The following is a 27,302-nucleotide window of genomic DNA, read 5'->3' as shown; positions in this document are numbered from 1 at the left end:
ATCCATCTCCCTATTTGTGACCCCACCTTTATCAGACACCAAATATCTCCAAATATCCATGTTTTTATTCCTGAGTCTGGTTTAGTGCTAATTCTTGTTTTCTCAGAGGAAGGATTTATCACTAAGAAAGTTTTTGTTCACATTGCATTCTAAATTAATGAAAAAATCCAACTATCACCCCCAAGATCCCCAAGGATTCAATATAAGCTTATATTCTTCCCCAAAACAAAATACCCAGTTGAGAATGTAATTTTAAAAAAATAAATGTATGTTTATTTAAAAAAGAAAAAGAAAACGCCTAATTAAGAAGAAACCCTGGGACACTGAGAAATCAATGCTTCCTCTGAAAGCCAGCAAATTGCCAGTGTTGTCATACTTGAGAAGTACAGGCACCTCAGTCCAAAGATCAGGTCTCGAATATTCTTCTGTGGCCAAAACTGGCATTCAACAAGTTGGTGGTTTGTGTGGGCCCTGATTATTAGCATAGACAGCTGTTACATCTGGATGTCTTGCTGTCCTTTGCCCACTAACACAACCCAGAGCCATCCCCACAGCCTCAGAAAAGTTACATATCTTCAACACTCCATTTGTAGGCAAGTTCCTCCACTGCCTTCTTGCCGGCAAATCTGGCAAAGCGCTTTTGTTCAAAACCATTGGATCTGTAACCAAAAGAGACACACTATTCAGACAGAACCTTGAACTGTACATTTATTTTAAAAGAAAGAGAAGAGTTCACAATATAATGAGTAGTGAGGAACATAAGGCAGTTATATGAAAATATTTAAGGCATAAGCAATAGAACCAAAGGGACAAAATATATAATTTATCCTTTTCTTAGTCCTTGTTCAAACGCTTCTCCCATTCTTCAATAACAATTTCAAATCTGTACCACTCTCTAAAGACCCAGCTCACTCTCAGCTGATGTCCACATCTTATACTTTATCCATTCATTAAACAAACATTTATTGAATTCTCATTATATACTAGGCACAGTGGTAGGTACTGTATGAAAATGAGAATGACATAGCAGATGAGTTGGGGATACAAACATTTAAACAAATAATTAAAATAACAGCATAAACTATAGTAAAACTATGCCCGGACTATTATGGAAACAGAATGGGGACCTTACTCAGCTTGGGGGAGGCATGGTAAAAAGGGTACTGAGGGATGGATAAGAAAGGGCTCATGTTTATCAGAGGGCTGGGCTTGGGGAGGGCCAGAAGGGTCTGGAGGTTATTTCAGAACAGAGCACAGTGTGAGCAACAAGAGCAGAGGCACAGAAATAAGAAGTAGCCTGGTATGTGCAGGGAACCAAAGGCAAACTGGTTGGCTAGAGCCTGAAGTATGACTAAGGAAGTAACCATGAGTCAAAGCTGGAAAGGCAAGCGGAGGCCAAATCATAATGAGCTTCGTAGGCCATGGTAAAGAGCTTAGATTTCATCCAGAAAGGATGAGCTTAGAGCAGGAACATAAACTGCATTTCAAAAGATCACTCTGGAGGAGATCTGAGGCAGGAAAATCACTGCAGTGGTCCAGGCAACAGATGATGAAGGCAATGACAAAGAGGGACAAGAGAGAGAAGACACAGGAGACAAATTAAGTAGAACTCCATGACTGATTAGGTACATAAGGACAAAGAAGAAGAAGGTAAGTTTGCCTCACAGGTTAATAATTTGAGTGACTAGATGAATGAGGCTGCCACTAACCAGGACAGAGAGCACAGGAGTAGGAGCAGGCTTAGAATGGGGGAAGCTGGTGAGTTCAGTTTTAAATACGTTCAACAGAGAAATTCAACACACAGCTAAATACACCAGACTCACCTGGAAATACAGACTTGAAAATCATGTATGTACAGGTGGTGGTTGAAAATATGACTAGGTAAGATTCAGCCAGAGTGAGAACGCTAAGGGTTACAGATGGAGCCCTGAGAAACATTTAGGGAAGGCACAGAGGAAGAGATGCTCACAAAGGTGGCCAAGAAGAAACGATAAAAGAACCAAGGAGTAGGGTGTTATGGAAGCCAATATAGGGGTGAGTTTCAAGGAAGTAGTGAATGGACCTCAAATCCCTTCCAATTACTACGCATTCTCAGTCTTATCTAAACTTATCACAGTCTTATCTAAACTTCTTGAAAGAGCCTGCATCCACTGTCCCTGTTTTCTCATTTTTCATTCACTCCTCAACATATTAGAACTCGGCTTTTGTTTCACTATACCGAAAGCTAGCTCTTTTTCAGGTCATCAATGACATTCCTTGTCGCCAAATCCAATGAATCCTCCTTCCTTCTCCTCAAATCAGTCAAAAGTCCCACCACCCTAACCCCTAACCATTTCCCCACTTCCTCCTCTTACTACTATCCCTACTACCACTGTCTGAAGGTCACAGTTCAGATCTTCATCACCTTTAACCTGAGCTACTACAATACCTTTGTGTCTACTCTCTCTACTTCCAAATTTATGCATTTCAAATCCTTCACATTACTGCAATAATGATTTGTCTATCTAAAATTCAGAGCTGCTTTTAATCCTTCAGTGGCTCCCTTTGCCGCTAGGGTGAAGACCAAGCTCCTCAGAAAGTCTTCCAAGGTGTTGTGACCAGGCCCCTGCTCACCTCTGCTGTACACTTCATACAAGTCCATTTCACACTTTGTGCTACCTAACAACAGCAAACTGCTTATTCCCACCCACCGCCATAACTCCCCCATAACACCATATCCTTATGACTGTGCACATATAGGACCCTCTTCCTTTAACACACTTCCTTTTTATCTTGGTTGGTTACTGACATTTAGGAAGCATTCCCTCACCACATCCTCCTAGGGCTGAATTTACTCTTCCTTTGTTCTCCCAAAATGCCTTGAAAATCCTCTATAGTAACACTAACCAAGCATTAGGTTGGTGCAAAGGTAATTGTGGTTTTAGCATTGTTGAAATTTGCCGTTTGATATTGGAATACATTCTTAAATGTGGTTATGTTATACATCATTTTAATGCACATTTCTCACTTTATGCTTTTTTGCTAATGACTTATTACTTGCTGTTTATTTCATATTTATTTTAGACTATGAAAATGATGTTAGAGAAGAAGCAAATTCAAGCGATTTTCTTATACGAGTTCATAAAGCAGCGGAGATAACTTGCAACATTAACAATGCATTTGGTGCAGGAACTGCTAACAAACATACAGTGCAGTGGTAGTTCAAGAAGTTTTGCAAAGGAGATAAGAGCCTTGAAGATGAGGAGTGCAGTGGCCAGCCATCAGAAGTTGACAATGACCAATTGAGAGCAATGATCGAAGCTGATCCTCTTACACTACAGAAGATGCCAAAGAACTCAACGTCAACCATTCTATGGTTGTTTGGCATTTGAAGCAAACTGGAAAGGTGAAAAACCTCGATAAATGGTTGCCTCATGAGCTGACCGAAAATCAAAGAAATCATTGTTTTAAAGTGTCATCTTCTCTTCTTGTAGGCAAAAACAAAGAACCATTTCTCAGTTAGATTGTGACGTGTGATGAAAAGTAGATTCTGTATGACAACCAGCAACACCCAGCTCAGCGGTCGGACCAAGAAGAAACTCCAAAGCACTTCCCAAAGCCAAACTTGTACACAAAAAGGGTCGTGGTCACCATCTGGTGGTCTGCTGCTGGTCTGATCCACTACAGCTTTCTGAATCTCAGTGAAACCATTACATCTGAGAAATATGCTCAGCAAATTGATGAAATATACCAAAAACTGCAACACCTGCAGCCGGCATTGGTCAACAGAAAGGGCCCAATTCTTCTCCACAACAACGCGCGACCCGGTCACACAACCAATGCTTCAAAAGTTGAACAAATTGAGCTACAAAGTTTTGCCTCATCCACCTTATTCACCTGACTTCTCACCAACTGACTACCACTTCTTCAAGCATCTCAACAACGTTTTGCAAGGAAAATGCTTCCACAACCAGCAGGATGCAGAAAATGCTTTCCAAGGGTTCATCAAATCTCAAAGCACAGATAATAAACAAACTTATTTCTCATTGGCAAAAATGTGTTGACTGCAGTGGTTCCTATTTTGATTAATAAAGATGTGTTTGAGCCTACTTATAATGATTTAAAATTCATGGTCTAAAACCTCAATTACTTTTGCACCAACTTAATAGCATTGAAATTACTTGTCTGTCTTCTTCTCCAGATAGAAAGTGAACTCCTAGGCTCAGGGATTATCTCACACTAATTGTGGAATCACTGGTACCAGATACATAACTGCTTAAAGTTATAATATGTATGCTAAGGCCTTCCCTAAGGGATAAGTAAGGTGATAGAGGGCTTTAGATAAGTGATGTGATAGAGGGAAGAAGGAAAGCTTATTCTAAGTAGCATCATTTCCAACCTTGGAGACATGAATGGTATCCCAGAGCACCAAGAAACCACTGCTTTTTGCCATGGGGAATAAGTATTTAATACTTATGAGAATAAACACCAGTATGATAATGCAGATAAAAGAGATATGAATAACAAACCAAATCCTAAATAAACAGAATCAAAAAACAAATTTCAGGAGAATTCACAGTGGAGAATCTAGAACTAGAGAATCAGGAACCCAGAGTTCTAATTCCAGTTTTATCAGGTGAGCTGCATGACTCGAAGCAAACTGCTTATTTATTGGACTTCAGCCTCTCTTTTAAATAATGGGGGTTAGATTAACAGATCTTATGGGTTTTTCTGACTGTTACTATAGATCTGTTCTGGAAATATTCCCTTGCAATGAGCCAAAAAGAGACACAACTATTAATAGAAAAGGTGATGAAAGAATAAATAACAGAAAGAAAGCAAGGATGACAAAGGAAAATAAAAGCAGAAATCTAGGATAAAACAAGAAAAAGAAGCGGAGAAAAGTAACTTGGAAAGATGACAAATTAAAGAGCAGTAAAACACTAGGTCAAGCAGAGTTCTAAGTTTTGGGTGCCCTCCCTAGCCAAAAAAAAAAAAAGACTCAATGTAGCAGGGAACATCTGTAGGGTTGTGGCTATAAAAATACCTACTTCTAGCTATATGGCAAATTAGTATTCTAAAATATTCTTCTACTACCAAAGAGCCTATGAACATTGAGCTGCAACCCATAGAAGTAAACTAGCCTAAAACCACAGTCACACTAAGGACATCTGCCAATATGTGGAATGAGAGTTCTGGATTTTGATGGCACCCTGAGGGACAGAAGACAATGACGTAAGCCCATATAAGATGGGAGATGGATTCCAGTCATGGCACAATAACTAGAGCAGACTAACCTACCCTCAAGTAGCAATTATAAAAGACCTGAACAAGATCAGAAATACAAGTATTTCAAAGTATTTGAAGGCATGGGAGAGCAACCAAAAGCAGGCATAAACTGGATGGGTGTCTTTGTGTGAAAAGAGATTTGAGTCTTTTTGCCAGAGGGCAACTTCCCAATCTGCACAGCTCAGGAAAGCAGAAAGCCACAGCCTCACTGGCGTAAGGTGTCAGTGCAAAGTAGACAGAGCAACTAGGAAATTAAGGGAGAAATCTTGGAAGGGAAGGAACTGCAATAGGGATGAACCCCAAATCTATAACAAATTCAACTCAAATCCTTGGCCAGCTGTTGAACTATGCATGTGCAGAGAAAACCACATCAGGCTCAAAGAAAAAGTAGCAGCTAGAAACAGAAGGAACTGAGCAGAGATTTTAGCTGCTATCCGCTTCAAAGGAGACAGAGTCTGGAGTTCAAACACAGCCATGTTAACTGTCTCTTAGAATAGAAGCCAACATACTTAAGAGAAATACAGTATAATAGAATCTAAAGTCTCTACAATATATCATTCATAATGTCTACTAATAAAAAAATAACCACACTTGTAAATAAACAGGAAAATATGATACATATTTAAGTAAAAGCTGTCAACAGAAACCAATCCTTTGGTGAACCAAATGATGCAATTAGAAAATAGGACTTCAAAATACCAGTTATACATTATAGATATTCTCAAGAAAGAGGAAAATGTCTCATAATAAATACACAGACAGGAAATCTCAGCAGAGAAATATAAGCTATTGAATAGAAATTTTAGAGTTGAAAAACAAGCAGCTGAAACAAAAAATCCACAATTGACAGTAATTGACAGAAAAAACAAATAAAAAAAAAACCAGGATACAGGTGATCTAAACACTGTTAACCACCTCGACCCGACTGACATTTGTAAAACACAACCCCAAATAACTAGAGAATATACATTACCTCCTAGTACAAACAGAACATTCACAAGGTAGACCACATACTGGGCCATAAAACACATCTTAATAAATTTCAGAAGACCAAAATATTATAGAGTATATTCTCTGACCACAAGGGAATTAAATCAGAAGTCAATAGCAGTAAGACACCTAGAAAAGTCCAGATATTTGGAATTAAACAATGCACTCCTAAATAACCCATGAATCAAGTAATAAATCAAAAGGAGAATTAGAAAATCTTCTGAACAAAAATCCAACATACATTCATGAAAAAACTTTCAGCAAACTAGGAATAGAAGGGAACTTTCTCAACCTGATAAAGCTGCGGTCCCCAAGCGGTCCACGGCCGGTTAGGAACATCACCGCCCGAACTGCCACCCCTCCACACCCCACCCATGGAAAAATTACCTTCCAGTGAAACTTAGGAACCTGCCGCACAGCAGGAGGTGAGCGGCTGGTGAGCTAGCGAAGCTTCACCTGTATTTATAGCCACTCACTTGCATCACTGCCTAAGCTCCACACCCACCCCATCTGTGGAAACACATTTAATGGTAAAAGACTAAATGTTTTCCTTCTAAGATTAGGAACAAGGCAAAGATGTCTGCTCTTACTACTTCTATTCAACATCTGCACTGGAAGTGCTAGCTAATGCAACCTGGAAGAAAAAGAACCAAAAGGCACCCAGACTGGAAAGAAAGATGTACAACTAACTGTCTGTATTCAAAGACGGAATGATCCTTGAGGTATAAATTCTGATGGAATCTATTTTAAAAAGCTATTGTACATACTGAGCTTTACTTGAGGGAAAACAACTGACAATATTTGTTGCCAATGATAAAATGCAAGATTTCAAGTGTAAATTAAAATTTTAAAAAACCATATGCGTCACCATGTACTCTTTAGCTTCCCATTATTTAAAGACTTCTGTGATAAGATCAGAGGTGATGTTAACAAAATTGATTTTTTTGATATTGTATAGTGAAAATATGTCAACATTTGGAGGTATATGAAACACCAGCAAATCATTATTTTACAAATGACCAATGCACGGTGTTGTAAAATCATGCATGGGTAAAAGAGCCACGAAATCAATAGGTTTTACGATAATAGTATGAAAAGTTCTTTGATCTGATTTCAGATTCCACGTAACTAATCTTTAAGAAACTAGCACTTGCTGAGTTTTTGTGTAATGTCAAAAAATATAAAAGCCTTCCTTTTCTAACTACCTATGTGTGAGGCTGAATTTTCTTCCTATACTTCAGCTGAACAACACATCACAACAGACAAATGCAGAATCAAGCTGTCCACTATCAAGTCACACATTAGTGAGATTTGCAAAAATGTAAATCAATGCCATCCTTCTATTTTTTCATTTGGAAAATACAGTTATTTTTCATAAAAACATATGGTAACTATGTTAATATGAAATGGCCTTATTATTTTTTAAAATGAATTAATATATACTTTTTAAATTCTCAGTTTTGATATCTAATATGATAAATATCAATAGATATAATCCATACAAAGAAAAGCTTTTTGGGGTTCTCTATAATTTTTAAGAATATAAAGGAGTCCTGAGATTAAAAAGTTTGAGAATCATTGTGCTAGATATTAGAAAATGCCCTTTAGTAGGCAAGAGGAGATGGGGTCTAAAATGTAAGCAGGGGGACTGAATTTAGGTATGAGCAAATATAGTTCATTCATCCTAACATAAGAGGAATTTAGAATATGTGGGTACAGATGCTGGTAGATGGACAGATGCTAGCAGGTGACAAGCATTTGTGAGACATTACAAGTGACTCAAAGACACAACATATAGGAGGCTTCAGACCACAACTCATCACTCATCCTCTTCAAACCTAAGAAATTAACATTAAAAGTGACCAATGTCTGAAACAAAGATGTCCAATCTGAACCACCTGAGTAGTTTGTCCAGAGCTTTAAGAACTATTTTGAAAAAGAAACAGGATATTGGTCTGTTCAGGAATTCTATTTCTTCCTGGTTGAGCCTAGGGAGGCTGTGTGTTTCTAAAAATTTGTCCATTTCCTCCACATTTTCCAGTTTGTGTGCACAAAGGTTTTTGTAGAATTCATAGATGATATCTTGTATCTCCGTGGCGTCAGCTGTAATTTCTTTCATATTCCTGATGGAGCTTATCAGAGATTTTTCTTTTCTGCTCTTAGTCTACCCAAAGGCATGTCAATTTTGTTTATCTTTTCAAAGAACCAACTTTTTGTTTTATTAATCTCCCATATAGTTTTCCTGTTGTCCATTTCATTTAGTTCTGATTTGATCTTATTAATTTCACTCCTTCTGCTGGGTTTGGGGTTGGTCTGTTCTTCTTTCTCCAGCTCTTTAAGTCTATTCATTAGGTTGTCTGTTTGTAAATTTTCTGTCTTTTGGATATAGGCATTTATGGAAATAAACTTTCCTCTCAGGACTGCTTTAGCTGTGTCCCACAGATTTTGATAATTTGTGTCTCCTTTGTCATTTAGTTCAAAGAATCTTTTGATTTCTGTCTTGATTTCCTCGTTGATAAAATAATCATTCAGGAAAAGGTTGTTTAGCTTCCAGAACTTTGAGTAGAAATGAGAATTTTTGTTAGGGTTGCTTTCTACTTTTATTCCACTGTGATCTGAGAAGATGCATGGTATAATTTCTATTTTTTAAAATTTTTTAAAACATGCTTTGTGTCCTAGGATATGGTCAATCTTAGAGAATGTCCCATGAGCTGATGAGAACATATATTCAGTGGATTTTGGGTAGAATGTCCTGTAAATGTCAGTCAGGCCCATTTGTTCTAGTGTTCTGTTTAAGTCCATTATTTCTTTGTTTATTTTCAATAAGAACAAAATGGGAGATATTAATTTACCAAACTTCAAACTATACTACAAAGGCTGTGGTTATTAAATCAGCTTGGTATTGCCACAAGAACAGAGACACAGACCAGTGGAACAGAACTGAGAATCCAGATATAAAACCATCCTCATATAGCCATCTAATCCTTGACAAAGCAGACAAAAACATACACTGGGGAAAAGCTTTCTTATTCAATAAATGGTGCTGGGAAAACTGGATAGCCACATGTAGAAGACTGAAACAAGACCCTCACCTTTCACCTCTCACAAAAACTAAATCACGGTGGATAGCAGACTTAAACCTAAGGTGTGAAACTATTAGAATTCTAGAAGAAAATGTGGGAAAAACTCTTATAGACATTGGCCTTGGCAAAGAATTTATGAAGAAGACCCCCAAAGGCAATCACAGCAACAACAAAAATACATCAATGGGACCTGATTAAATTAAAAGGCTTCTGCACAGCCAAAGAAATTGTCACGAGAGCAAAACAGACAACCTACAGAATGGGAAAAAATTTTCGCGTGCTACACATCCGATAAAGGGCTGATAACTAGAATCTATTTAGAACTCAGGAAAATCAGCAAGAAAAAAATCAAACAACCCTATCAAAAAGTGGCCAAAGGATATGAATAGAAATTTTTCAAAAGAAGACAGAAGTATGGCCAACAAACATGAAAAAATGCTCAGCATCTCTAATCATCAGGGAAATGCAAATCAAAACCACAATGAGATATCGCTTATCTCCAGTGAGAATGGCCTTTATCAAAAAGTCCCAAAACAATAAATGTTGGCATGGATGCGGAGAGATAGGAACACTCATACACTGCTGGTTGGGACTGCAAACTAGTGCAACCCCTGCGGAAAGCAATATGGAGATACCTTAAACAGATACAAGTAGACCTACCATTTGATCCAGCAATCCCATTATTGGGCATCTACCCAAAAGAACAAAAGACATTCTATAAAAAAGACATCTGTACTCGGAATGTTTATAGCAGCACAATTCACAATTGCAAAGATGTGGAAACAACCCAAGTGCCCATCAATACATGAGTGAATCAATAAAATGGGGTATATGTATACCATGGATTACTACTCAGCTATAAGAAACAATGGTGATATAGCACCTCTTGTATTTTCCTGGATAGAGCTGGAACCCATTCTACTAAGTGAAGTATCCCAAGAATGGAAAAATAAGCACCACATGTACTCACCATCACACTGGTTTCGCTGATCATCACATAAGAGCACATTTAGGAACAACCTTAATTGGGTGTCGGGCAGATGTATGTGTGTGGGGGGGCGTTGGGCGTATACATAATGAGTGCAATGCATCTAGGGGATGGACACACTTGAAGCTGATTGGGTGGGGGGGGGCAAGGGCAATATAAGTAACCTAAACCTTTATACCCCCATAATATGCTGAAATAAAAAAAAAGAAAGAAAGAAAGAGGAGGAGGAATGTTCCAAGTATGGAAAATAGGATTTGTGGACCTTACAAATAGAAGCAAGCTAAGTGCATATTTTTCACCTTGTGAGTAGAACACAGAATGAGGAAGAGCGTAGAATGATTTAAGAATGGTTAGGGAAGGTCAGAGTCTGGTGGAAGAGAAAACAAAAATATAGGGAATACTCAGGCTTACCTGTCCACTCCATCCCAGCGATAGCCAGGCCAGATATTAAATCTGTTGGGAGGAGGCGTTGGACCACTGTAGCGGGGTCTCACTAATGAGAGTGAGAAAAAAGAAGTTAGTTATCTACATAGTTTAATTCAGAGCTGATGGCACTGGGGGAAAATTTCTATATAGAAAAATTAGTTGAGTTGAATTTAACTCACAAATAAAATGAACTTAAAACTTTATGAGAAAGGCTTCTTTGCACATAGCTGTTACCAGCACGCTAATGATTCTCTCTCTTCATATAAGTCATTTCCAGCTCTGATGAATCCCAAAAGTCCCACCTTTTTTATTCTTGTTCGCCTTGGCCTTACTCTTCTTGATGAAGTTGGCCATGGGGTCCCCCTCTCTTTCTTGTTCTCTTAACATCCGATCCAGATCTTCGTCATCAATATAGCGGGCCAGAGGCTTTTGCATCTCCTTCATTGCATCCTCTACATTTTGTTGCTGTTGTTGGCTCTGGGCAAGCCTGGGCAAAAAAGAATCAAGAGTGTTTGCTATCCTGTTTGACATTTCCACACCTACACTGAGATGGGCCACACTGCTAAATTTGGAGAACCTCCTCTTTCTAGTAGCCTAGGCCAAATATTAAACAGGGTAAAATTCCTAGAATTCCCACTGGCAGTGTGGGATACGTCAGTACACTAGGAAGGAGATTCGGCACATAAATTTCCCATTCCTGGTAACAGCTTTGAAGGCAGAACAATGAACTAATGGTCAGAAGAGCAAAGAAATTACTTGCTCCAGTCACTGCCATTTTGTTTTCCCGTTCAGTGGTTCCCTTACCCTTTTCCCCACTGGGCATATAGTTCTTCTCTCTCTAAGTCCTTCTCTGCTTTCCTCCTTTGCTCTAAACGTTCCAGTTTCAAATTCCTCTTACGACCAAACTTATCTCGAAATACAGTTTCAGCATATTGGAATTCAGCTGCAAAAGGAAATTACACTTTTTAAGATAAATACCAGGTATCAAAATAAGAAACAATATTCTAACAGATAAAAATCAACCTTTTAGGATTCTGATGCTAGATAAGAACCTTTACAGCCAGATCACAAGTTCCTACCAACATCTAGGTGCATACTGGTGCTGGGCCTGAGAAATAGCATTTTTCAAGAAGGAAAGAATAACTTGGACCCGCTGAGAAGTTAAAATAATACGTAAAACCAGAACTAAAATTTGATAGCAATCAAAAGTTTAAAATATCAGGTACAATAAGCTACACTTAGAAAGAAATAAAAGCTACATAGCCAACACTGGTCTCTGAACTTTCATTTTTTTTTTACCTTCAAATGCCATAGTTTCTTGGTCCCGTTTCTTGAGCTCCTGCTGCTCTCGCTGTATGTCAGTTAACACCAACCCAGTTCTAGCCCCAGAATACATATGTGTAGCCTAGGCAATGGAAAAGGGAGCATCCAATGTTAATGAGACAATGCAGCAGTAGGCTCCATGGGTATACAGTTAGTTGCATTTTTGTCTGATGACCAGCAATAACCAAACCAAAAACTCTGGCTTTATAGTTTCATTATTCACCACAGGATTCACAAAATATAAAAGAAATAAAATCTAACTTCACAGAAAACTTAACAGTACCATAAGTTTAAGAGTAAGCAGAAACACGAAGCAACAATATGTCAAAAGGACAGCTAAGCATGTGTATTTATGACTTTTCAGTACACAAACTGCATACATGAAGACTCACTCTCAGGTCATCTGATCAAAAGCCAGTAACAAGCTCTAAGAGACCTACACTGATAAAATATTCCATTTAAAGTACAAACTCAAGCAAACCTACGATAACTTAAATTGTGGATATATTTCAGGATAACAACAGAATATATAACCAAATGAAAATTTTTTACTAATATCTACTTTGTACCAAGATAGCAAACCAACTGACAAATGGAGTACACAGTATATCCTGATATCCTCAGGCAACTAACTTTGATTAATCTTAAATTGTCCATAGACTAAACAGATACATAAAAATGTCAAGGGATCCAGTTGAAACAGAGACTTCACTTTGTTCCCCCAAAGACAGAAATCTCACTTTCTGAGTTAGAACACGCTGCTGGTCTACACTGCCAGAACCAGTCTTCTCAGAGTCTTCTACAGAGAAGACGTACCTGAGAAGTCTGCCTTGGAGAGTAAAATGCACACCATAGGCCCCATCATTTTCTTTCTTAACAAATTCACAAATGAGATTCCTTTATTACTACTAGTGTTCTTTATAATTACTCAGGGTTCATGTGGATTTTTTTTATGGCTAATTCATCAAGCTTTATCACAGATTTAAAACAAAGCATTGACTTCTCAGAAAATACAATCTCTAAAAGTAGTTTTATATTTTAAGTATTTCTCTTTAAGCTCTGGATAGAGAGACCTATAGTCCAATGTATAATAATAAATTGCTAACACTAAATGCTTACTTTCTCCCAGGCACTGTGGGAAGAGTTTTACTTATGCTAACTCATTTAATTCTCACAATAACCATATGAAGTAGGTACTACTATTACTCACATTTTACTAAGAAGCTGAGTTCTAGAGATATTAAGTACCTTGTGCAAATCTCACAGATAAAATTAGGAGGCAGAAATAGGATTTGAGCATGTGATTCATTTAACACAAGGTTTGTACTCCTAAATCCACTCTGTGAACTACAGCCTCAGTTTATTTATAAGAAAATAGGAAGTTTTTCTGGATCTATTAAACTGAGATTTATATAAATATAAGGTTATAAAGGCAGAAGCTACTTGACATATCTGGTATTTATAAGTCCATCTGGGCTGGGTTACAGCCAGCTCTGCCTTCAGAGAGAAAGAGTTCCAAAGGTTCTTTTAACTAAGATTTACTACATTTCCAAGAGCTATGTCCTTCTCCTCTGGCTTGATTCTCTGGGACTTGTACAAAACTAAAAGAGAAGAGCCACTATAAAAGAAGAATATGACTCCTGAAAATCCTTACCTTCTTTCCAGGAGGCTGACTCCTTCGAGGTGGAGACAGATCAGAATCAGAAGATTTGGTCCTCTGTTTCCTCCTTGGTGGAGAGAGGTCAGAATCAGAGCTCCGGTGTCTAGGCCTATTCCGTGGAGGTGACAGATCTGAATCAGAAGCCTGATGCCCTGGACTTTGTTTATGCCGTGGAGGAGAAAGATCTGAATCAGAGGCTTTCTGGCCATCACCTGGGTAGGAAGAATCCAATGTGTGACTCTGTTGTCTCCTAGGCAAAGAACTTTTATGAAATTTCCTATGGCTGGGAGAAGAGCCTACAAATTAAAGAATAACTGCTCTAATACCCTTAGAAAAATCTAAAAAAAACACTTTACCAAGCTAGTGCACAGTATTTATTTAGTCTTTCTGTGAAGAACATCATTAACCTAAACACAAACATGGATGACATGGGAAAAGAGCAAAGTCAAGGACAACTTTTATGACCAACAGGTAGAATATGGGGTTCTATTCCCAAGTGACCAGCGACTATGACCAGTATGTGAGATCTCAACACACTTATCAACTTTATCCTACCCCCACAATGGGCAAAACAACTTGTGGTGTGGCAAAAGTCAGAAATACCTAGAACATATTCTGATGTTCTCAGACTGAAGAATAACAAAGCATTTTAATTTACAAATTAAAATAGTACCTATAAACAAAAGATGGAGTAAAAAAATCTCACCACACAGGTCTAATTTCTAGATGTGTGTGTATATAAGCATCACAAATCACCTCCCAAAGAGCAGTATGTATCAACAGACTCAAAAACATCCACATCTTCTGACCCAGGACATCAACTTCTTAGTTTTCTAGGAAACCTATGTAGAAGTAATTCAATTTCCAGGAAATCTATCTAGAAGTAGATACGGAAGTAACCCAAAATAGGGACAATAGTATACAAGCATGTTCATCACAGAACTATAAAAGCAAAAACTTAGAAATAACCAAAAACATGCAACATTAGGGAAACAGGCAAATTTACATAATGGACCACCATTAACTATTATATTAACATAGAGTTGTTTTTATGGCATGAGGAAGATTATGTTAAGTAAACAGGCAACATTACACATACAGTATGTATGTTCTGCATGGCCAAGGCTCAATTACATCAAAAATGCCTACGAGGCCGGGCACGGTGGCTCACGCCTGTAATCCTAGCACTCTGGGAGGCCGAGGCGGGTGGATCGCTCGAGGTCAGGAGTTCAAGACCAGCCTCAGCAAGAGCAAGACCCCGTCTCTACTAAAAATAGAAAGAAATTATCTGGCCAACTAAAATATATATATAGAAAAAATTAGCCGGGCATGGTGGCGCATGCCTGTAGTCCCAGCTACTTGGGAGGCTGAGGCAGTAGGATCGCTTAAGCCCAGCAGTTTGAGGTAGCCGTGAGCTAGGCTGATGCCACGGCACTCACTCTAGCCCGGGCAACAGAGTGAGACTCTGTCTCAAAAAAAAAAAAAAAAAAAAAAAAAAAGCCTACAAAAAAACTAAAAGGACACTGGCTACAACACTGATTGCCTCTGAAAATCTGTGTCACTTTTTTTCTGCTTCTTTATACATTTCTGTACATTCTGAAGGTTCTGCAACAAACATGTTATACTTTTATACAAGATGGGGAGAGTAAATAAAAGGATATATAAAAACTTACCTCCCTGCCACTGTGATTTTTAATATTACTGAGTCCAGCCCCTCACGTTTCAAAACTTTTCCAAAGAGACTCTATTCTCACACCTAATAAAGCAAGTAAAGGTCCAAAAGAAAGCTCCCAAGGAATATGTCCCTCTCAGGGACAGTCATATGCTCACCTTTAGAATCAAGCCGCTTCTTATCTCCAAAATGGGATTTTGCTTGCTTTTTTCGTGGAGGAGAGAGGTCCCAGTCACACTCATGTTTGCTGTTCTTTGGCAGTGGCCTCTTCTGATGTGGAGAAGGCTTGCTAGAGGCTCTTTCTGGGGCTTTACTAGTTTTGTTTCTGGGCAGTGAATGAGTGCCATCAGGAGCCAAATCAGGGAAGTCATGACGGGCCCTCCTGAGTTGCCATGTGTTGGAGGAGTCAAGAGTCCTAGGTTGAGATGTGTCAGGGGAGCTGTTGCGGGCCCTTCTAGGGGAAGGGATATCTGAGGAATTGCGATGGGCTCTCCTAAGAGGAGATGGATCTGGTGAGTCACAATGAACTCTCCTAGGAGATACACCTGTAGAATTACGATGAGGCTTCCTGGAGGGAGAAGGATCTGGAGAATCATGACGGGCCCTCCTGGGAGGAGAAGGATCCGGGGTATCGTGACGGGCCCTCCAGGGAGGAGAAGGATCCGGGGTATCGTGACGGGCCCGCCTGGGAGGAGATGGATCCGGGGTATCGTGACGGGCCCACCTGGGAGGAAACGGATCCGGGGTATCGTGACGGGCCCTCCAGGGAGGAGAAGGGTCTGGGGTATCGTGACGGGCCCTCCAGGGAGGAGATGGATCCGGGGTATCGTGACGGGCCCGCCTGGGAGGAGATGGATCCGGGGTATCGTGACGGGCCCTCCAGGGAGGAGATGGATCCGGGGTATCGTGACGGGCCCGCCTGGGAGGAGACGGATCCGGGGTATCGTGACGGGCCCTCCAGGGAGGAGATGGATCTGGGGTATCGTGACGGGCCCATCTGGGAGGAGATGAATCCGGGGTATCGTGACGGGCCCGCCTGGGAGGAGAAGGATCCGGGGTATCGTGACGGGCCCGCCTGGGAGGAGATGGATCCAGAGTATCATGATGAAAACGCCTATGTGAGGACAGATCTTCACTGTGGCCTAAACACAAATAGCAAAGAGTCAGATTCCCATAAATGCTCTGTCCACCCCTCACACTCAAATTTTCAAAAGATGTTACAGCAGCACACATCTGAGAACTACCCAGAAAGGCCAAAAGGTCTGCACAGCTCTCTGGGCTTAGGGACAGCAAACAAGAACTGATGAATATCTTAAGAACAACCCCTCTTATTTGCCTACCAAGTAATAAGTCTGCAAAGCATTTTAAATACATTTTTCATATTATACCCTTTAAGATAAGCAGGGCAGGTACCCTTGTTTTACATCATGAAAACAGAGGCTCTGAGGAGCTGAGTGATTTCTTACCTAAGGTCACAGCTACTAAGAAGAAGAGACAGGCTAGAACCCAAGGCTAGAACCCAAGTCTTCTAACTCCCAATCTAATGTTCTTTCTAAAACCTCATTTGTGCAGAGTTCCCAGTCAGTGGCTCCTACCAATATTTAGCCTAGATAATTTATAGTTTGTACTCATTCTTCTTTCAAAAGGTAAGCTAACTAAATGTGTGCATATCAAAATGAAATATTGGTAACTATATTTAATCCATGTCATTGTGCTCCTTGTTAGAGGGGAAAAAAATACATCACAAAAAAAGAAGGACCAAGTATTTACTGATCACCTACTATGTGCAAAAGCTTTATACAGATTATCTCATTTAATTCTCACAAGTCTAGGAGACAAATATTTTTATCTCCATTATAAAGATAAGGAAACTGATGCTCAGAAAGATTAAGTAATTTGCCAAAGCCATACTGCTAATAAGTGGTGAAGGAATAAACATCTAAACCCAGATTTGACTCCAGATCCATGTGTAATATTTAAAATATGTATATCTTTAAAATAAAAATACATAGTTGAGGAAAAAATAGGTAGTTTGAGACCTTCAATTTTCTGAGGCATAAGAAAATGAAATATTCACGGCAACTGAGACATTTCTAAAATCCAGTTCTTCCTCTCCCTCTATTTCTTGTCAATGAGCTCCACAGCCCAAACACAAACAAAATCTGGGTAGGACCCAATGCATATTTGTCAAATGGATGGATTAAACTAAGTCAACTCTTTTATTTGGGGGGATAAGCCTTTCTGATTGGAATCCACCCCACAGATAAAAGTACTGATGTCTGTGGAGGACCCAACAGCAAACCTAATCCATGAGGTTGATAAATTCTATGACATTTCTAAAATGGAAGTAAGGGTCAGAGATTAGTGAGAGTATTTCCAATAACATATTGGGATGAGGCAGTGAGAATGAGGCAAAAGAAAAAGGAGTGTGTGTGTGTGTGTGAGAGAGAAAGAGAGAGACAGAGAGAGAGAGAGAGACTTCCCAGACATACAGATATGGAGACCAGAAGATTCTCTTTGGAAAAAGAATTATGGAAAAGAGAAACATCAAAAGAGACAGAATAATGGCCAGTAAACATATAAAAAAATGCTCAACATCTCTGATCGTTAGGGAAATGCAAATCAAAACCACAATGAGATATCACCTAACTCCAGTGACAATGGCCTTTATCAAAAAGTCCCAAAACAACAAATACTGGCAAGGATGTGGAGAGATAGGAACACTCTTACACTGCTGGTGGGACTGCAAATTAGTACAACTCCTGGGGAAAATAATTTGGAGATACCTCAAAGAGCTAAAAATAGAAACATCATTTGATCCAGCAATCTCACTACTAAGCATCTACCCAAAGGAAAAAAAGATATTCTATAATAAAGACATTTACCCTCGAATGTTTATGGCAGCACAATTCACAATTGCAAAGATGTGGAAACAACCCAAGTGCCCATCAATACATGAGTGGATTAATAAAATGTGGCATATGTATACCATGGAGTACTACTCAGCTACAAAAAACAATGGTGATCTAGCACCTCTTATATTATCCTTGACAGAGCTTGAGCCCATCCTTCGAAGTGAGATATCACAAGAGTGGAAAAATAAGCACCACATGTACTCGCCATCAAATTGGTACTAACTGATCAACACTAAGGTGCTCGCATGGTAGTAACATTCACTGGGTGTCGGTCAGGTGAGGGTGGGGGTGGGTAAACCCACAACGAATGAAGACAGAGCACACTGTATGGGCGAAGGGCACACCTCTAGCCCTGGCTTGGGCGAGGCAAAGGCATTACTTGTAAACAAAATGTTTGTACCCTCATAATATTCTGAAATAAATAAATAAGAAAAGGGAAACACAACTAGAGGACAAGGCAGAAAATAATGGATAAGACTGAAAAGAATTCTGAAAAAGTAATCCTGAAAATAAAGTTTTCACTCATAAAGCTAAATAATAATGTACTAAAAATTACCTGAGGCAATGGTGATTACTAATCTGTAGCTAACTGTCAGTTGTTACATATTTTTTTCTAGTCAGAATTGGAGGATAATTAACCTAATGGCACAAACTATTACAACAGAGACAAATCCTGTTTACAAGCTAATTCTTTCATCCTCCACATGTGAAAAAGGAACAAGCATGAGGGGTAAACTAGAGCTACACAGCTAACAAGAAGGAAGATCCAGCCAAGCACAGTGGCTCATGCCTGTAATCCCAGCACTTTGGGAGGCCAAGACAGGAAGATCACTTGAGGCCAGGAGTCTGAGACCAGCCTGGGCAACATAGCAAGATCCATCTCTACAAAAAATTTTAAAAATTAGCCAGGCATGGTGGTGTCCACCTGTAGTCCCAGCTACTTAGGAGGCTGAGGCAGGAGGATTGCTTGAGCCCAGGAGTTCGAGGCTACAGTGGGCCATGATCACACCATTGTACTCCAGCCTGGACGACAGAGGGAGACTCTGTCTCTAAAAAAGAAAATGGAAAAAAAAAGAAGATCCTTGTTTATGAAAGAATAAATAAAGGAGGTGAAAAAACAGCATGCTTTCTGGTCACGTAGAGCCTGAATGACTGCTGGAACCAGGACTGTGACTCACTGGTCTATGTCCCTTAGCAAGTAGACTTACCTACAAAGTTACTGAAAAAGGGGGAATGACTGCTAAGCCTCAAGTGATGATTTACCATAGAGCAGTAGGCTACAAGAATCAAATGCCTACTAGCAATTCAACAAATACTCATTAAAGGTACTCCTTGTGCTAGGTGGGAGAAATATCATGGCAAATAAGACTAGTCTCTGCTCAAACAGTTGTGACAAACAAATACCTTTTATCTCATTCTCAAGGGCTCAACAGTTTTTTTAAAAAAAGAGAATAAAATTATTAGCCTAGGAAGAGTCTAAAGTGGGAAAGTGGAGGATAATGCACTGTAAAATACAAATATTAAGGGAAGAACAGAGAAATTTGCTAACACAAATAAAAAGGACAAAAAACATTGGTCCTTGACCTATATAGTAGTCACCTCATTCTGAAGAATAAGAAGTAGCTAAAGTTTCCAAATTCTGTTCTTCTGTTTCTTGTAAACTCCTCCCAAAGTCTTGCCTATATACCAAGTGCTCTCCTATTCTGCGTCAGAGAGGAGAAGGTGCTGCAAGGTCTCCAAATGAGTCTCTGACCTCAGTAATTCCAATACCAAAACATAAGAAAAAAAAGAGAGATACCTGGTCTCTAAGTTCCTTACTACCTCTGAAGTCCTGAATTCTTTTTCTGACTATTTTTCAGGCTCAATGGCACACTAAAACAAACCATGCATTCCTCTATAAGAAAAGTATGGGAAAGGAAAAAAGGTCTCCCCTATTACTGGGAAATTTAGATTTATCTATTGATGGAACTTACCTCCCAGAAGCTTCCATTTAGCACTGGAACGAAAGGCCTCCATCTGCTTTACCTCTTCCGGCCGCTCATCCACAAACTCAGCTACCTGCGGGAGTAAGGACTTCCTATGTTGAGGAAATCCACGGGATCCAGTGAAGGACCACTGTTATCTCAAGAACCTGAAGCTATGAGCATTTCTATTCCTAATGTAACGGTGCACACCCATACAAAACAGTCATGAAGAAACATGTAGTGGTCCTCAGTTATGTCTGCTCCATAAACATCTGATTGTCACAGTATTGGTTTAATCATAGATCTTTCTCTAATGAATTTCCCTCTAAAGGTTAATTTCTTTCACTACAAACCCTTCTATTAACCTTCCAGGAACACAACTGCCACATGTAAGCTAAAAGCTAAATTCCATTTACATTTTTATTTTTACATTGAGTGAAAACATACGCTGCCTTCAGTCATACCTATCGTTAATCAAGGACTTAGGGGTCCTATGGAAACTTTCTTGTTATAGGTAGTCACAATGATAGGTTTTCTTGAATCCAACCAAAGGAAGCCACTAAGATGTACATAGAATCACAGAATCTTTAAGGATAAAACCACACTTCATATTCTCCAAACTCCCAAACAAATAGGAATCTTCTCTGAGGTATCCCTGATAAATGATCACTCACCCAATCCCTCCCTAACAGGGAACTCATTATCATACAAAGCAGTCCTCTGCATTTTTGAAAAGTGTTAGAAAAGTATTACAACAGTTTTATTGAACCAATATCTACCTTCGTATAACTTCTATGCATTGATCCTAGTTCTGATCTCTGATGCAACTAAGCCTGTTTCTACACCACAGACTGTCAAAGATGGCTGGCATAACAAACTCTAATTACAGAGTAGCAACTATGTCCAAGGCACTGTGTTGTTCTTTATTCATATTATCTAACTCAATCCTCACAATAACCCTGCAAAGAAAGACTCCAGACCATTGAACTATGACCCAAAGAAGTTAATTAACTTTCTCAATGCCACAAGCTAGCAAATGGCAGAAGTGGAATTAAAATCCAGGTCATAATTTCCCTCTACTTCTCCCAAAAATCCTACCACCATTCCTCATATAACCTAGCTTTGAGATTTCTCACTAACATTAAAAGCCCAGGCTTTCAGGAAAGATAAATTGAGATCTAAATCCCTAGCTCTGCTACTTAGCATTTGTGTAACCTTTGGCAAATTATTCTAAGTCTCAGTTTCTTCATTTGTAAAAGCAGGATTCAAAGGATTGCTATGAGGATTGAATAAAATAATTCACATAAACTTAGCAGTGCTTGGTGCATGGTAAATGCTCGATAAATTTTATCTATAGTCATTTTTGTGCTGTCACTGCTATCGTAGTCATTATAATTATTTTGCCATTATTATTGGTGGTGGTGGTAATCTTGCAGTAACAAAAATTAATTCAAGAATCAAGATCTGTTTTAACCAGTGCAGAGAGCAGTGGGGCTAAAGCCTCCTTTGTTTAGGTTTTGGGCCATCATAAAAGCAAAAGACAATATTATAAAGGAAAACTATTAAAAAATTAAAAATTTTTTTTTTGAGACAGAGTCTAATTCTGTTGCCCGGGCCAGAGTGCCATGGCATCAGCCTAGCTCACAGCAACCTCAAACTCCTGGGCTCAAGCAATCCTCCTTCCTCAGCCTCCCAAGTAGGTGGGACTACAGAAGCACCACCACCATGCCTGGCTAATTTTTTCTACTTTTAGTAGAGATGGGGGTCTCACTCTTGCTCAGGCTGGTCTAGAACTCCTGACCTCAAGTAATCCTCCCACCTCAGCCTCCCAGAGTGCTAGGATTACAGGCACGAGCCACAGTGCCCAGCCAAATTAAAACTTTTAAATGTCAAAGCTATTATAAATGAAATGAAAAGGCAAATGATAAAATATACCTAGAACATATAAGAGATATGTTCTTGTATAAATATCAAATAAATCAAATCTAATTTTCTACAAAACGGACAAAGAAACAGGAAATTCACAAAATACAAATGCCCAATAAATACATGAAAAATTATTCATTTCAATAGTGTTCAAAGAAACTTGCTCACATGCCAAATTGGCATAAGTTTGTTGTTGGTTTTGTTTTGTTAATAATGCTTTAATACTGATGAAGTGGGCAAACTGGCATTCTCATCACCTCTACTGGAAGTGTAAATTGGTAGCCCTTTTTGGAAACCAATACGGGAATATAAAACAGAAGGACCATACCCTCTATCTATTAATTTCATGGGAATAAAGAAATAAACAGATTCCTATAATGATTTATGCACAATTATTTATGATATTTTAAAACTGGAAACAACCTATGTGTCCCATAGGACAAGTTAAATAAATATATATATTGTACTAATATGCAACCATTAAAAATCATATCCTCAAAAACTATTTGAAGGCCTTACTAAAGCATCCACAAAAAAGTGAAAGAGCACACTGCAAAACCACATGTACAGTATGACTCCAATTATGTTACAAAAAATAAAATAAAAGCATATATAATCTATAAAGAGAAAAAAACTGAAGAGATACACATTCAAATGTTAGCAGTTGTTATCTCTGAATGGTCACAGTAAAAGTAGTTATTATATTCTTTTTAAAACTTTAAACTTTCTTATAATTCCCAAATATTCTATCATAAACATGTATTTCTTTTATAAAATAAAAAAAATTGTTGATATTAAGTTTGAATGATTTGTTCTGACAAACTGAACTGGCTCCTAAGATCTCTATTATCTCTCTTCCAATTACTAGCAAACCATTTTTTAAATAATCTATTTTAGAATTTTACTGAGAATTAATATTAAATCCACAAATCTGGAATCCATCTTTATAACCTTTCAATTCAGCCTATCAACAGCTCTTCTTTTTACCTTGTTTCTCAGAAATTCTCAACAATGGTTTCATACATATACCAATGAGAGATTATTAGCCTATGCTTTTGGCCACCTGGCTCTTACTCATCCTTTAAAACTCAGCTAAGATATTTACATCTTTCACAACATCTCCCAATAGAATATAAAGTATGCTACCTCCCCTGTGCTCTAATGATACTTGGTATGTATGTGAAATACATCTCCAACATTTATTGCATTGTTGAAATTCAATCTTTCATTCTAGGTTATAACCTCTAAAATACAGATACTATGTTCTATTAATCTACATAGTTCCGGGACTTAGGCAAAAGTATATAATTTGAAAGCTTAGTTAAATCAATGAATAAAGGAGCAAATAAAAAGTTCCCTATAATTGAACCTAAGAGTTGCTTTTAAGGTAGATTCCAACAAACTGAACCACAGCTAATTTGAATTATGGCTCTATCACTGATGTTGAAGAGTCCTCCCACTCTCTGTGATCTGTTCCCATTTCTAGGTTGATGGAGCCCTCCATAAACACAGAAGTCAGTGTATAGGCATCATCAAAGAACACTACTTTAAACAACTCTTTGAAAACTGTCAATATTTTTCTGCCCTCAACTCCTCCCCCTCTACAAATTTACCCTACACTGGGAGGAGAGATTGAGAAGATTGCTTCATTTCAAAATCCTGACAGCCCCAAAGATACATACCACAGGCAAATCTCCATCATCTTCCTCTTCCTCCTTTTCTGGTTTACTGGTAGAGATAGATGTCCAGCTCACATCATCATCCACAATCCGCATTCTAAATGGGAACAACAAAAAGATCAAATAGAAACAGTCATTCTGGGATACCAGCCTAAGAACATTCATATTTTGGTTTTAGGATAAAGCTCAAAATCCGAAAAGATCCTACATGGTACAGTCTTTGCCTACATGGCCAACTTCATCTTGTACAGCTGCCCCCTCTGTTGACTACTTCACAGGTCACCCTTTGGTCCCTAGAAATGAGCCAAATTCCTTACCACATCATTTTCACATACACAGTCCCCTCCCATGGCCTGACCTATTCTTCTTATTCTTTAGGCCTTACCATAAATATAACTTCCTTGGGCATACCTTTTTTGACTGCTTCCCTCCATTCTCTCACTACCCCACACCTACCCAAGTCTAAGAACCCGTTACACACTCTTGGAATATTGTCATTGCATTTATAATAAAGGAATAAATCAATTAGTTGTATAATCAGTTGTTTAAATCCTGTATTCCCATTAAACTATAAGCTCCACAAGAACAGGGACTATGCCCTTTTTGTTCACAGAGGCATCCTCAACACCTTGCAGTAACTGGCATAGAAAGTACTCAATAAATGTTTGTTACGTGGATGAACTATAGTTGAGCCCAAATAATAACAATGACTGCCAAGATATGAAGAGTTATTCAAAAAGCAAGGGATAGTTAACGTAACATCTCTAATCACAACAACTACCATTTAATATAAACAGTATTATTCAGTATTACTCTCATTTGAAAGATAAGAAAACTGAAGCTCAAAGAGATGAACTATCTTGCCCAAGGGCACACATCCTATAAAGTGGCACCACTAGGATTCAAACTCTGATTAGTGTTGCTCCTGAGTTCAAGCTATTGTCACCACATGGCAAGCTTCCAAAGGACTCTTGCAAGTCACAGGGGCAGAAAAACAGAAGGCCAGAACCAAACCAGAAAGAAAACAGACTAGCTCTTTGGAACTATGTGACTTCACTGGGTATCTTAGGGCCCTGGGGCTGCTACAAAGCAACACAAACAGGGTGGCTGAAAACAACAGAAATTTAGCAGGGCACTGTGGTTCGTGCCTACAATCCCAGCACTTTGGAAGGCTGAGGAGGGAGGATCGTATAAGGCCAGGAGTTCCAGACCAGCCTGGGCAACATAGTGAGGCCTCGTCTCTACAAAACTACAAAAAAAATTAAAAATTAGCTAGGCATGGTGGCATGCGCCTGTAGTTCTAGCTACTTAGGAGGCTGAGGCAGGAGTCACTTGAGCCCAGGAGTTGGTGGCTACAGTGAGCTATGATGGCACCACTGCACACCAGCCTTGGGGACAGAGGAAGATCCTGCCTAAAAAACAACAGAAATTCTCTCTCAGTTCTGGAAGCTAGAGGTCTAATATCAAGCTGTCTGCAAGGTCATACTCCCTAGAAATTTTCTAGAGAAGAATCTTTCCTTACCTCTTCCAGGTTCTAGTAGCCCCAGGTGCACCTTGGCTTTTGGCAGCATAAATTCAGTGCAAACTCAGCCTACAGCTACACATGGTCATTTTCCCTCTGTTACTGTCTCTGTGTCCCAATTTCCCTCTCTTTAAAAGGACATTGGATTTGGCACCCACCTTAATCAAGTATCATTTCATCTTAATTGATTACATCTCCAAAGACCCTATTTCCAAATAATGTCACATTCTGAGCTTCTGGATGGGTAGACAAAAATTTGCGAGGAGGAGGCACTATTCAACCCACTACACTGGGCCACAAAGTTTTCTCATTTGAAAAATGGAGATAATAAGAATACCAACTTCATGGTAGTGTGAGAATTAAATAAATTCATATATGTTTAAAGTTCTTATAATGGTGCCTGGCAAGAACTGTATAAATGACAAGAATTGTATAAATGTTAGTTGTTCTTGTTAGTAGTACTATTATTAAGAATCAGAGGAGGCCGCGCGCGGCGGCTCACGCCTGTAATCCTAGCCCTCTGGGAGGCTGAGGCGGGAGGATTGCTCAAGGTCAGGAGTTCAAGACCAGCCTGAGCAAGAGCGAGAACCCATCTCTACCAAAAATAGAAAGAAATTAGCTGGACAACTAAAATATATAGAAAAAAGTTAGCCGGGCATGGTGGCGCATGCCTGTAGTCCCAGCTACTCGGGAGGCTGAGGCAGGAGGATTGCTTGAGCCCAGGAGTTTGAGGTTGCTGTGAGCTAGGCTGATGCCACAGCACTCTAGCCCGGGCAACAAGAGTGAGACTCTTCTCAAAAAAAAAAGAATCAGAGGACGTGATCAAAGGTCTCTGATTCAGGACCAGAGTCTTCGGGATTGGGGGACTCCCACAGACAGGTTCTGGGCCCTAAAACTCCAGGCACAGAGGCTTTGAATCAGCTCCATCCTTCTCCACGGGAGAAGACGGAGGGTACAAAGGCGGGAAAAGAGTAAAGAAAGTTACAGCTTGGCTTTAATACGTGCAAGCTCCTGCTCGGCGCGAGGTGTAAGCGGGGCAGCAGCAGCAGCAAGCTGGGGCTTAAAGGGGAGCGAGCGAGGCCTTAGGCTTAGCCAGGGTCGGCGGAGCCGTTAGAGGGAGGCCGGCGGGCCAGGAGAGAAGGAAGCGCCGGGCAGCGGAGGGCGGAGTCGGCACGGGTGAGGGTGGCGAGCCGCCCCAGGCACCGCCCCCGCCAGTACCCACTCACCCCTTGCCTCCGGCCCCGCCAGACTTCGGCCGCTTTTTACGGCGCTTGCGACTGGATTCGGAGCCCCCGTCGACGCCGGCATCTGCCCCGGACAAGTAACGCTTCAGATACTCGGCCTTGGAGAGCGGCGGAGCTGCCGCCATGGCAGCAGCGAGGGCGGGGAGACGGCTCGGCGCTGGGGACAAACTTCTGGAACGCGAAGCGGACGGCAGCCGGTTGAGGGGGTGGAGCCAGGACCGGAAGTGGCGCGCGTACTTCGACCCGCCCAGAGTGACAGGTGAGGCCCGGTGAAGCGCTGGTAGGCTAATGAGGGACGTGTGCACCTCTGGGGCCGACTCCACATCCCTATGACGACGCAACCACGTTTCTTCTTTTCGTCCATCCATCCATTCATCCAACAAACTGCAGCAAGCGCCGTCCTGGCCGGGAGGCTACAACCAGACCCAAACAAGATGCCGGCCCCAGCAGCCCAGGAAGCGCGGGAGCGTAGTTAAGAACGCAGGCTGTGGAGTTGCCGCGTACCTGAGTTTGAATATTGGTTCCCTAACTTACTAGCTGCACGAGCTCGAGCAAGTTACCCAAATTAGGATAATAATGGCACCTGACTCACAATGGTTAGAGGACTGAAATAATCACTGTGCAAAGTGCTTAGCAGTGTTT

At 39.9% G+C, this 27,302-nt stretch overlaps 1 protein-coding gene across 2 annotated transcripts; it reads right to left on the bottom strand.

Annotated features, from left to right (window-relative positions):
• Nucleotides 1–247: 247 nt before the first annotated feature.
• On the bottom strand, nt 248–27,139 carry BUD13 (BUD13 homolog). Of its 2 annotated transcripts, none has more exons than XM_045556440.1 (10): nt 26,643–27,139; nt 23,898–23,991; nt 20,299–20,383; nt 15,569–16,552; nt 13,733–13,950; nt 12,055–12,160; nt 11,560–11,698; nt 11,058–11,242; nt 10,741–10,822; nt 248–659 (listed from the first exon to the last, which is right to left on the bottom strand). In XM_045556440.1, exons 1-10 carry the CDS (start codon nt 27,026–27,028, stop codon nt 566–568), a joined length of 2,373 nt encoding a protein of 790 aa, XP_045412396.1. In that variant the 5' UTR covers nt 27,029–27,139; the 3' UTR covers nt 248–565. The 2 variants fall into 2 exon arrangements, with proteins under 2 accessions (XP_045412396.1, XP_045412397.1); XM_045556441.1 differs by having other exon boundaries at nt 20,299–20,402; nt 26,643–26,730.
• Nucleotides 27,140–27,302: the final 163 nt, after the last annotated feature.

Source organism: Lemur catta, chromosome 7 (assembly GCF_020740605.2).
Source record: "Lemur catta isolate mLemCat1 chromosome 7, mLemCat1.pri, whole genome shotgun sequence".
In the NCBI taxonomy this organism is placed as follows: domain Eukaryota; kingdom Metazoa; phylum Chordata; class Mammalia; order Primates; family Lemuridae; genus Lemur; species Lemur catta.
The sequence above is the reverse complement of the archived record's forward strand: the minus strand, read 5'-3'. Positions and strand labels throughout refer to the sequence as shown.